General features: G+C 43.3%; 2 protein-coding genes across 2 annotated transcripts; one reads left to right on the top strand and one right to left on the bottom strand.

Moving 5' to 3' along the window:
* Positions 1–1,744: 1,744 nt before the first annotated feature.
* LOC125510053 (mitochondrial inner membrane protease subunit 2-like) lies at positions 1,745–4,788 on the top strand. The gene is made up of 4 exons (XM_048675140.1): positions 1,745–2,055; positions 2,150–2,222; positions 2,362–2,527; positions 4,304–4,788. Exons 1-4 carry the CDS (start codon positions 1,908–1,910, stop codon positions 4,418–4,420), a joined length of 504 nt encoding a protein of 167 aa, XP_048531097.1. The 5' UTR covers positions 1,745–1,907; the 3' UTR covers positions 4,421–4,788.
* Positions 4,789–6,350: 1,562 nt separating this feature from the next.
* LOC125510052 (bifunctional L-3-cyanoalanine synthase/cysteine synthase, mitochondrial) lies at positions 6,351–9,910 on the bottom strand. The gene is made up of 8 exons (XM_048675139.1): positions 9,608–9,910; positions 9,405–9,514; positions 8,082–8,139; positions 7,237–7,690; positions 7,049–7,128; positions 6,910–6,969; positions 6,715–6,795; positions 6,351–6,612 (listed from the first exon to the last, which is right to left on the bottom strand). The coding sequence occupies exons 1-8, from the start codon at positions 9,806–9,808 to the stop codon at positions 6,514–6,516; spliced, it is 1,143 nt and encodes a 380-aa protein (XP_048531096.1). The 5' UTR covers positions 9,809–9,910; the 3' UTR covers positions 6,351–6,513.
* Positions 9,911–10,242: the final 332 nt, after the last annotated feature.

The following is a 10,242-nucleotide window of genomic DNA, read 5'->3' as shown; positions in this document are numbered from 1 at the left end:
TGCATTATTTGACTTTTGTGCTAATACAAGGAAAAATATGTTGTGAACTTGTGAGTTGTGACCTACTCCATCCGTTCCTAAATATAAGTCTTTTTGGAGATTTCAATGTGGACTACATACGAAGCAAAATGAGTGAATCTATATTCTTAAATATGTATATATATATATATATACATCCATATGTAGTTCGTATTGAAATCTCTAAAAATACTTAAATTTAGGAATGGAGGGAGTATATTTTCTGGGCAAGTTTTAGCCTTTTTATTTGCAATTGATGTTGCATGTCATTCACCCTTTCACCCTTATATTTGATGTTAATGTCTGAGTGTATGTCTAATTAGGGTTTCTCTTCAGTTGGTTGGTGTTTGAATATGAGTTGCTCGCTTCCCTTTTAGGCATATCTCCTATTACAACACACCCATTTCCTTTTGAGTTTTATGTGAAAATCCTTTTGAGCCGATACACCAAATATGAACTTACATAACTCAAATAAAATTCATTTTTTTCTTTCAAAAATACAAATAAATGCCAACGGATTTTTAAACAATAAATGTTATCAAAGATTGATATGTCTACCTGTCACAAGAGAGGTAGGAGTAGCATGTTCTAGAAGATGTGTTTTTCTGTAGTACTTTTTAAATGGTAAATTGTATGGTTTCAAGCGCCTAAATCCATATTATGTAATAGTTTGCCAGCCAATTGCATATTGCAATGAAGTTTCTGGTTGGAACATCTTGAAACATTTGTTTAAAGGAAAAAATCCTTCATGTGTTGATTTTAATTAATGGATAATAACAATGCACATGCTTTCATGATGCAATCGATTTTAAGAACTAAAAAAAGTCATTCAAGTGTTATTATCATTTGTAATGCATTGCAGAATAAAGAGTTTATTGTTTGTGTACCACCTTCTTTATTTTGTGCATCAGGTGTATAGGGTCGAATTATAAAAAAAATATCGAAGTACATTGCAAGCGAATTAGATTCCAATTACTTTTTTATTTGTTATTGCCTATCTTTCTATGTGTGTAAAATTTTACATGCAACAAATTCAAATTTTCAAATGCCCGTGGCAACGCACGGGCAGTCTACTAGTAAATATGTAAGTTATAAATTACATACTTCCTTCATTGCAAAGCTATTCATTTTTGAATTAGCTGAAATGACCATTCACATTAGTTAACTCCCAATAGAGGGAGTATATATATATATATATATATATATCAGAAAAAGGTAAAAAAAAAATAAAGTCTGCACCTTCAAAATATTTTTTCTACACGAAACAGTTGCAAGAAAAGGCGGTAAATAAATAAAGCGGGAATGAAAAAAAGACAAAAAAAACAACGGAGGGGTTTTTGGATGCGGAGTTTCTGCTCCCGAGCTCATCTGCACTCTCGTTGACGAAAAAAATCAAAACAAATATTAGAAAATTCATAAAAACTATTTTTTTATGGTAGATAATTTGATGCATGAGGCCCGCTTCAAATTTTAACTTATTTGGACATATGAGGAGTTCTCGGCAAAAAAGACAAAATTAGAGTTTGTAAAAAAAAATACTGTTCACGCACTGTTCTGACCCGATTTATCTTTTTTGCTGAGAGCTGCTCAGATGTCTAAATGAATTGAAATTGAAGCGGACCTCACACATCAAATTATCTAAAAAAATGGATTTGTTTAAATTGTTTTAGTATTTATTTTGATTTTTTTTCGTATCTGGAATAGATGAGCCTGGGCACCGAGTTGGATTTCTGGGTTTTTTTTTCTTAGCGGAATGCTAGTAGTCCGTACTCCTCGCCGCTACGACCCTGACCGCGCCGCCGCCGCCGCCGCCGCCTCAACTGTGACGGCGAGCAGCCGCGTCGCAGCGGTCTGAGCAAGGGTACCACCACCCGGGCCGACCTCCGGACATGGCGGCGGGGGCGTGGGCCGCGCTCAGGTCGGTCGTGAAGCCCTGCATCGCCGGCTCCCTCATCGGCCTCACCGTCTCCGACCGCTACTTCACGGTCGCCGCCGTCCGAGGCGCCTCCATGCACCCTACCTTCGAGGGCAGGACAGGTAAGCCCCACGTCTCCCCTCTCCGCCTACGGGCCACGGACACAACCAGCCGGATTCTTCTTCGATTTCTTACCGTCGCTGGCATCTCCGCCAGGTGAATACGCGTTGGTGGAGCGGCTCTGCCTCGAGCGCTATGACTTCTCCCGCGGCGACGTCGTCACCTTCGTGTAAGCTCGCTCGCCGCCTCCGCCGCCGACGCCCCGGCCGGGCTGCTTCCAGGGCGTTCAATGATGCTTCCAGTGGGTCATGGGTGTGGTGGTGCAGATATATACCGGATCTTGATTCTTGGTGCTGGTGTGCATGCAGGACGCCGGTAGACCACCAGAGGAAGGCGATCAAGAGGGTGATTGGGCTGCCCGGCGACTGGATCAGCGTCCCGGAGACGGAGGAGATCCGGAAGATACCGGAGGGCCACTGCTGGCTCGAAGGGGACAATGGCAGCGTCAGCCAGGACTCGAGAGCCTATGGCCCAGTAAGACATTCTACTGCTCCCTTGAATTTACCCATATTTTGCGTCTTGCTAGAAAGATCTGTTTTGCAAAGATTTTAATCCTGGAATTTCCCTGGAACGTCACCCACCCACTCGTCGCCGTCAACGATTTAGTCACCCCTGCAGACTTTTCTGTATTGCGAAGAGTCTCTCGAAAACTTGTGTGGCATAGGCCACTGAATTTGTACTGAGAGACTTGTTTCAAATAGGGTTACCATCAGGCCAAGCCTGAACTATGAAGAATGCATTGGATTAGGAAGAACTAACCAAAGGAGCAAATGTACAAACAGACTGGTTACATGTCCTCTGGAAAATTACTAGTACTAAAGTATTGACTTGCATATCAAAGTGAATATCAAGAGGATTTAAGTATGGAGTTGTAATTCTCATCATCACTGGCCAAGAAAGAGCCCATTGCCAATGAGCTGCTCTCCTGCTTTCTCCACCGAGGTTCATCTGGAAAACCCCAAACAATTTCCACGGTCAAACTTTGCTAGAACAGAGCACCCATATGTAACGTGTAGAAAGAGTCCAAGGAAGGACACGTGCAAAGATAATTGACGACAGTTAATTTTTATTACCATGACTATAAAATACTGGGATATCATCCAGTCATGTGTAAAGTGAGAAAAGAGTCCAACGGCAGATACATACAAAGATAACTAGCAACAATTAATTACCGTTAACATCAAATATTGCTGCATTTTTGCATGCTGCTTGGACAGTTGGCTTGTCCATGTCACATGTTTTTATGTTTAGACAAGTGTCCGTGAGTCTGCCGCCCACTCGTCAGTCGCAGAGTCAAAGTCATCTCTGGAGACTTCTCTATTTTTCCAAGAGTCTGCGCGAGACTTGGCAGATGCCAGCCTAGTTAAATTTGTCCAGAGGCCGACCATCAGCTTACCTCATCAATCCCAGCCATGGAGGTTTCTCATTTTGTTACAAGTCGTGCTCTGGGTAGACATCAAGTTAGTGCCATGACAGGGAGGAAGTGGTGAGGAGTGCCAATCTAATTTTGTTTGAGAACTCATGTAATGTAAGTCCTTGTATTTTCTGATACATGAGAAACAGATGTGTTTGCATGGACATAAATCATTTTATGGAGTGATTATACACCATTCAGCTAAACGTATTACGGTATTAGAGATCCCAGTTAAGATATAATTGGATGTTCTATCAGATCCAGCAACCCCCCTGCACTTCTTATTCCAATGAAACCCAAATATCACCCATTATGGTTCGGGCTTATGCATAGAATCGAGCCAACATGAAGCCGCTCCTCTGCTCTGAGTGTTGCTATCTTGTATTCCTCTGTTTATATTCGCTGCTTTGTTCTAGTTCCAGCTTGTATTGTAGTAAATCAAACACGTATTGCATTACCTCAATGGAATAACTGTCTAATCCAGCTTAGCAGAGCTGGGCTTGCACTTGTCTCGGTGCTATTTCTGATACTGCCATGGTGCCGCGTCCAATTTGGTTACTGTCACCATTGAAATTGAAGCACAGTCCATCTGCAGTTTAAAATTAGCCTAAATCCAGAATACTGGTTTGTCTTATAGTACTTTTGGTTTAAAACGCAGCAACACACATGCTAGGGCAAGTTACATTTGTGGCTGATGTTAAGTCAGGAGAGTTTTTTATGTCTTAGGTTGCACAATTTTTGGTGGGAAAATAGAGCACACCTGTGTACTTGATATCGGCTGTAGTCCTGGCAATGATGAACATCTTTATTATCCTTTTGTTGTCTGCTGCATGCAGGTGCCGATTGGTCTGGTGCAGGGGAGGGTGACACACGTGGTGTGGCCGCCCCGCAAGATAGGCCGCGTCGACAAAAGGGTACCGGAAGGAAGGGTCATGCCGCATCGGAATCTCTAGCCTCCCCATCTTCCTTCCCCGGTTGCTTTGTCCTGCAGTTTTGTTTGTTCTCACAGGAGATTCATCATGTAACAATGTAACATCAGCGGCAGGAGGAGGGCATTTGCTGCTCCGCCTTCGCCCGAGTGTAGGCACAGCAATAGAGAGTTTATCTTCTGTAACCTTTACCGGCTGTAGGAACTGGGCTTTTGGTAGGAGCCTGCTAGGCTAGGTAGCTGTTGCCACTGAATTCCTCTGTGGATCCGGTGTGTTTTCGGTGGTTAAGTTCCGCTTCTGATGAATCACCGTTGCTGTGATGATGTATCATGCGTGGAATGAGCATTTTGAATCTACAAGCCGATTGATTATCTATTATAATCGTGCTATTATTTCGTTGTTTGCAAAGACAACAAAGTTTGATATATTCTAACATGTCGCAGATAACAAGATAAATGATCTCAAAGTACTTGCTGAAGGCAGCACGAAAAGAAATCCTGATCAGCTGAATCTTATGAACTCTCGCACCAGCTGCTACCCCAATGAAAGACCACAGAGAAACCAAGATGTAGAAGCAAATAGAAGCCCTCTGATGAAACAAACACCAGGAACAAATGGAAGCCGCATGATCACCCATACACCAGTAGGAAATGGAAGACCCCAGATAAATCAAACACCAGTAACAGATGGAAGGCCACCGTTGGACCAAACACCAGGGATAAATAGAAGACCTCAGATGGAACAAATGCCAGCAACAAAATCGTAATATTCTAACATTAGTTTCTTACAGAGTTCAGTTCTTAGCTAAGCACACAGAGATGTTATACAGTATTTATATACTTTACCAGAATCTCATGGTGCCAGATTTATCAACTTAACCTGAATCTCGCGATGTCAGACTGGATCTAGGTGCTGTTGAACATAGAAGGGGCATTACATCACAAAATATATACCTGTAATCTGGAGCATTGAAGTGATAATTTTCACCATGGATGTGTCAAAAAAGGTTTCTGTTAGTATGCTTACTGAGACTCCAAGCTCTGAAAACCTCCAATGAAAGCGCTAAACATTGGTAAACTTCTCAAAAGATGAGTAAATTGACATTCTTATCTGCATGATCTTGTGGAATGTGCTTATTTTCATGGCAGAACTAGTTAACACTGGCAATTCAAATCTTGAAATGGAACAAATTGTATTGCTCCACGAGTAGAAACACAATTTCTCTATCTTCAGGAAGATTATATTCCTGACTTTCGGTTGTATTACAATTATGACTCTGCTCTGCATATACATGCTTTTACTGCTTTGCTCTTTATGTCCTTGTTAGGTTTTGGATTGTGATAATGCTTGCTTGTTAATGCCAGCCTCGCCACACCTTACATTTATCTTACTAGAGAGGCAGATCTGAATCTAAATGTAGAACATGGAAAGGTAAAATCAGCTCGATTGGTTGGTTCAAGATACAGGCTGGCACCTACACAGAAAGAGGTGGACGGATCGAAAGGTCAATCCACAAGAGCAAACTAAGAAGGTAATCAGTGATACCTTGCCCCTTTGTGTCAATGAAATTGTCAAATTGGTATATGACACCTCGAGCAAACTAAAGGTGTTGGCTAGCCTGAGTATGAATGCTTTCAGCGATTCCTATTAACGCGCACCTGTTGCAATACTGCTCACAATTCATGGCGAACATCCACCGAGTTCTGGTTCTGAAAAAAGCATACAACTGAATTTACTGAAAAGTTGCGCTTGCGTTATGTTTGTTGAGTGTGTGATCGTGGCTTTGTACTTCTGTTTGAAAGTGCAGGAACCACTCAGAAGAATCATCGATACGGACAATGATGGTGAAGGCCGTTCTCAACGTAGAACCAAGTATGCATTGTTGTTATCAAAGAAGCACGAAATCATCATTTGCAGCAGAAAGAAGTTGTAAATGAGACGAAGAAAACACATGTACATCATAGATCTCCAGAGAGATAATTCCTTTTTTCAACCATTTCAACCATTGTTTACAGAGGTACACATGATGAACAAACTGAAGAATCGCAATGAGGTATGATTAGCACTTGCAACATGGTTGCAGTGAATTTATTCTACATGCGCTGTATAGCTCCAAGTTAGTCCACTGGCACTGGCTGCATTGCCTCAGCCTCCTTCCTCAGACCCTCGAATAGCGCCGACGATAAGTATCGCTCTCCTGCGCTCGGATGAACAGTCTGGAACAACAGACAGGTGCATTGGTCAGTCAGTCTTCTGAAACTTCTCCATCTTAACATATTTTTGTATAAAATTCATAGATATGGGTATGTATGTCGTACCACGATGAGCTTCCCCTTGTTTTCTGGCCTCTTTGCGAGTTCGATCGCTGCCACTGTGTTGGCTCCTGATGATATCCCCACCTGAGAAAATGTAGCAATTTCAGCACAATTTTGATGTAACCAGTCCAGTTTCACATGAGTCAATATAACCATTCCTTTTCTTTTTCTTAGGGAGCAGTTAATTTTTTTACTTACCAGCAGGCCCTCCTGCAGTGCCAACTGCTTCGCCATCTTAACGGCGTCCTCGCCTTTCACCTGTCAATTACATGCATGAAATCAGTAAGAATTACAGAATCTATTCTACCAAAAGAAGAAGCCCAGTTTGATTCCTTACCTCCAGAACCTTCTCCATGATATCCATGTCCAAAATATCTGGCTTAAATCCAACTCCATTTCCAGTGATGAGGTGAGGCCCTGCAGTTAGATTCAGTTAGCAACATGATCAGGAGCTAGCTAAAAAAGATATCTACTAGCATGAAACAAAGAAGAAGGTTTGATCATTTTCAGAAACCAATAGCCTACCTGGCTTGCCACCATTCAGTACATTTGCCTCGGCAGGTTCAACCCCATAGATCTTTGCGTTGGGGTTCTTCTCCTTGAGGTACTTGCCGACGCCGGTGACGGTGCCGCCGCTGCCGATTCCCATGACGAAGATGTCGACCTGCCCGAGCGTGTCCTCCCATATCTCCGGACCGGTGGTCTCGTAGTGCACCTGGACGTTGGCGGGATTCTCGAACTGCTGGAGCATGAAGGCGCTGGGATGGTTCTCATAGAGCTGGGTTGCCTTCCTGACGGTGCCTCCCATCCCCTTCGCCGGGTCAGTGAGTACGAGCTGCGCACCGAAGGCCTTCATGACCACCCTCCTCTCGAGGCTGGTGTATGATGGCATCGTCAGCACGAGCTCGTACCCTTTGAGTGCAGCCATGAACGCCAGGCCGATGCCCATGTTCCCGGATGTAGGCTCGATCAGCGTCGTCTGTTTCAGAAGCGACTTGCGGTTAGTTTCAGATCCATATGCAGGTGTGACAGTATATGCTTCCTTCCCGCAAAAAAAAAGGCAGTATATGCTTCCTATTGTCTCAGCATGTTTGCGATCTCAGTGCTATTTCCAAGTGAAATAACAGTTAATGCTTATTTATTTACCAAATTTACAACTCCCTCCGTAAACTAATATAAGAGCGTTTAGATCACTAAAATAGTGATGTAAACACTCTTATATTAGTTTACAGAGGGAGTACTTCCCTTTTTTTTGACAGCAAGTTGTTGCTACTTCCTCATGGTTGTTGAATGGGCCTGAGCTGAGTTCAAGAGGTACTTTTTGCGGAATACAGTTGTCGATTTATCTGAAAGCATGAGTGATGACTGACCTTGCCTGGGGTTATCAGCCCCTTCTTCTCCGCATCTTCGATCATGGAGATTGCTGGCCTGGATCATACATAAGACGTATTAATCACTTATTCACACAGGAAGCGGAGGTGGAATTCTTGTTTCCTTCAGATATACTGACGGATAAGAAATAGGTTGGTAATGTTCCTATTTCATTTTGCATGCTTGTTTATGCTATATTCTTGCGAATAAAATAAGCAGAGTAAATCGTAAGCCTTCAGGTTTGTTAACAGTTAAGGATCATATAATTCAGACAAAACAAATTGTCCCAACGGGATCAAGCGAGCCAGGTTGCCAGCTTCACACTAGCTTGTAGATCTGGATGGAGAATGCATTGTTCTAGACTGCAAAGTACTCCAGTACAAGACTTAAAGGACCAAAATTAAGGTGGACTAGTCACTCATCCTGACTTGTATAACAGAAAAGACTAACTGCATCTGTCTCTAATTCTTTCCTTGGATCCCAGTGCATATCACTGTCGATGTATCACAATGAGGCAGACAAGAAGATATGGATCTGGAGCCTGACTTGTCCCTTCATTATTTTCCCCACGAAAGCGACCGGATCGATGGGGAGGGTATTTTAGTCGATTCCGGTCGCTATCTAGATCAGAACAATAACAATACTTTGCTTGAGATGTCCTCCAACCAGTGTGTGTCTGTTAGCATGATAATACTAGATTAACCAGTCGCCGTCTGTGAGTATGACATGGATCGTATATATGCCGCTCGTGGGCGGTATTAGTTCAGGTAGGGATGGATGATCATAAATAGTTTGATGATCTTCTGGTTTCATATAGATGGTGACTTGTTGGAGCCTGCCTACGCACAGGTCAAAGATCTGGTGTTTTGATTATGACCATCAATATTATTGTTATGAGACCGGATATTCGATTGGCTCCACTTGGCTGTCTACTGTCTAGTCTAGAGCAGAAGTGGATAAGCTGCTATAGTTCTTGTCCACCAACCGACGCATCAAGCAGGATATTATCACATCAGAATTCAGAAGCGAAGTGTCAACATGCAGGAATTGATCTGCAGCCACTGGAATATGATCGACAACTGATTGATAACGGCCCACAGACACCACACTCGTATCTACTACGTACTCCCATAATAATATAAGATGTTATTACAATCGGTATACACATATATTGATCGATTGTAATAAGATCTTATAATCAATAGAAGATCGGAGGGAGTACTACCTAATCTCGTACTACGCACTTGTAAATTAGGACGAATCGGATGTGCGTGACTGCCACGTGAAGAGGAGATTAATTAAGGTAATAATGAGCAATTAACCTGTCCTTAACGCTGAAGGAAGGCTGCAGGAACTCGAGCTTGGCGGCGACGCGGGCGCCGCACCCCTCCGTCACCCTGTTGAGGTACACCAGCGGCGTCCGCCCGATGAGCTGCCATATCACATATCACATCCGAGGAGGGAGTATCAGATGGAGCTATATGGACTAGAGGAAGAAGATGGAAGCGGGGTGTAGGTAACGCACGTGGGCGGCGGTGTCCCGGATGTTGAGCACCCCGGGAGCGGGATGGTCCTCCTGCTGCTGCAGGGTGGAGAAGGGAGACGCGGCGGCGCCGGCAGTCGAGGGGGCGGAGGACGACGACGCTAGCCCGCCGGCGGCGGCCCCTTGCAGCTGGCGGAGGGACTGGTTCTTGTTCCTCATCAGCCTCATCACCATCCTCTCCATCTCTCTGGCTGCTCGGTCGGAAGGTACCTAGCTAGTGGAGCGGAGTTGATGAATCAGTGGCGCGCGGTTGGTGTGGTGTGCTGTGATGTGGTTCGCGGGCACGCTGCGGGTAGATATATACTCCGTCCGTGGTCTTGGCAGAGATTTCATTATGAAGCACATACAGAGTAAAATGAATAAATCTACACTCTAAAATGCGTCTATATGCATTCATATGTGATCTATATTAAAAATCTTTAAAAAGACTTATATTTAGCAACGAGATTTTACTATGGACCAATTTAAGAACGAGATTTCACTATGAACCATGTACGGTGTAAAATGAATGAATCCACACTCTAAAATATATCTATATACATCCGTATTTGATCCATAGTAAAATCTCTACAAAAATTGTACTCCCTCTCTTTCCAAAAATAAAATCTTTTAGATAT

The sequence above is a fragment of the Triticum urartu genome, chromosome 5 (assembly GCF_003073215.2).
Source record: "Triticum urartu cultivar G1812 chromosome 5, Tu2.1, whole genome shotgun sequence".
NCBI lineage: Eukaryota > Viridiplantae > Streptophyta > Magnoliopsida > Poales > Poaceae > Triticum > Triticum urartu.
The sequence above is the reverse complement of the archived record's forward strand: the minus strand, read 5'-3'. Positions and strand labels throughout refer to the sequence as shown.

Bases quoted from the DNA above. Each gene is read 5' to 3' on its own strand.
- LOC125510052 (XM_048675139.1), bottom strand. From the start codon at position 9,808: ATGGAGAGGATGGTGATGAGGCTGATGAGGAACAAGAACCAGTCCCTC. The intron at 7,691-8,081 runs GTCAGTCATCAC...CTTCTGAAACAG, and splicing joins GGCTGATAACCCCAGGCAAG to ACGACGCTGATCGAGCCTAC. The intron at 6,613-6,714 runs GTACGACATACA...CTGTTGTTCCAG, and splicing joins ACAAGGGGAAGCTCATCGTG to ACTGTTCATCCGAGCGCAGG.
- LOC125510053 (XM_048675140.1), top strand. From the start codon at position 1,908: ATGGCGGCGGGGGCGTGGGCCGCGCTCAGGTCGGTCGTGAAGCCCTGC. The intron at 2,056-2,149 runs GTAAGCCCCACG...CATCTCCGCCAG, and splicing joins TACCTTCGAGGGCAGGACAG to GTGAATACGCGTTGGTGGAG. The intron at 2,223-2,361 runs GTAAGCTCGCTC...GTGTGCATGCAG, and splicing joins GGCGACGTCGTCACCTTCGT to GACGCCGGTAGACCACCAGA.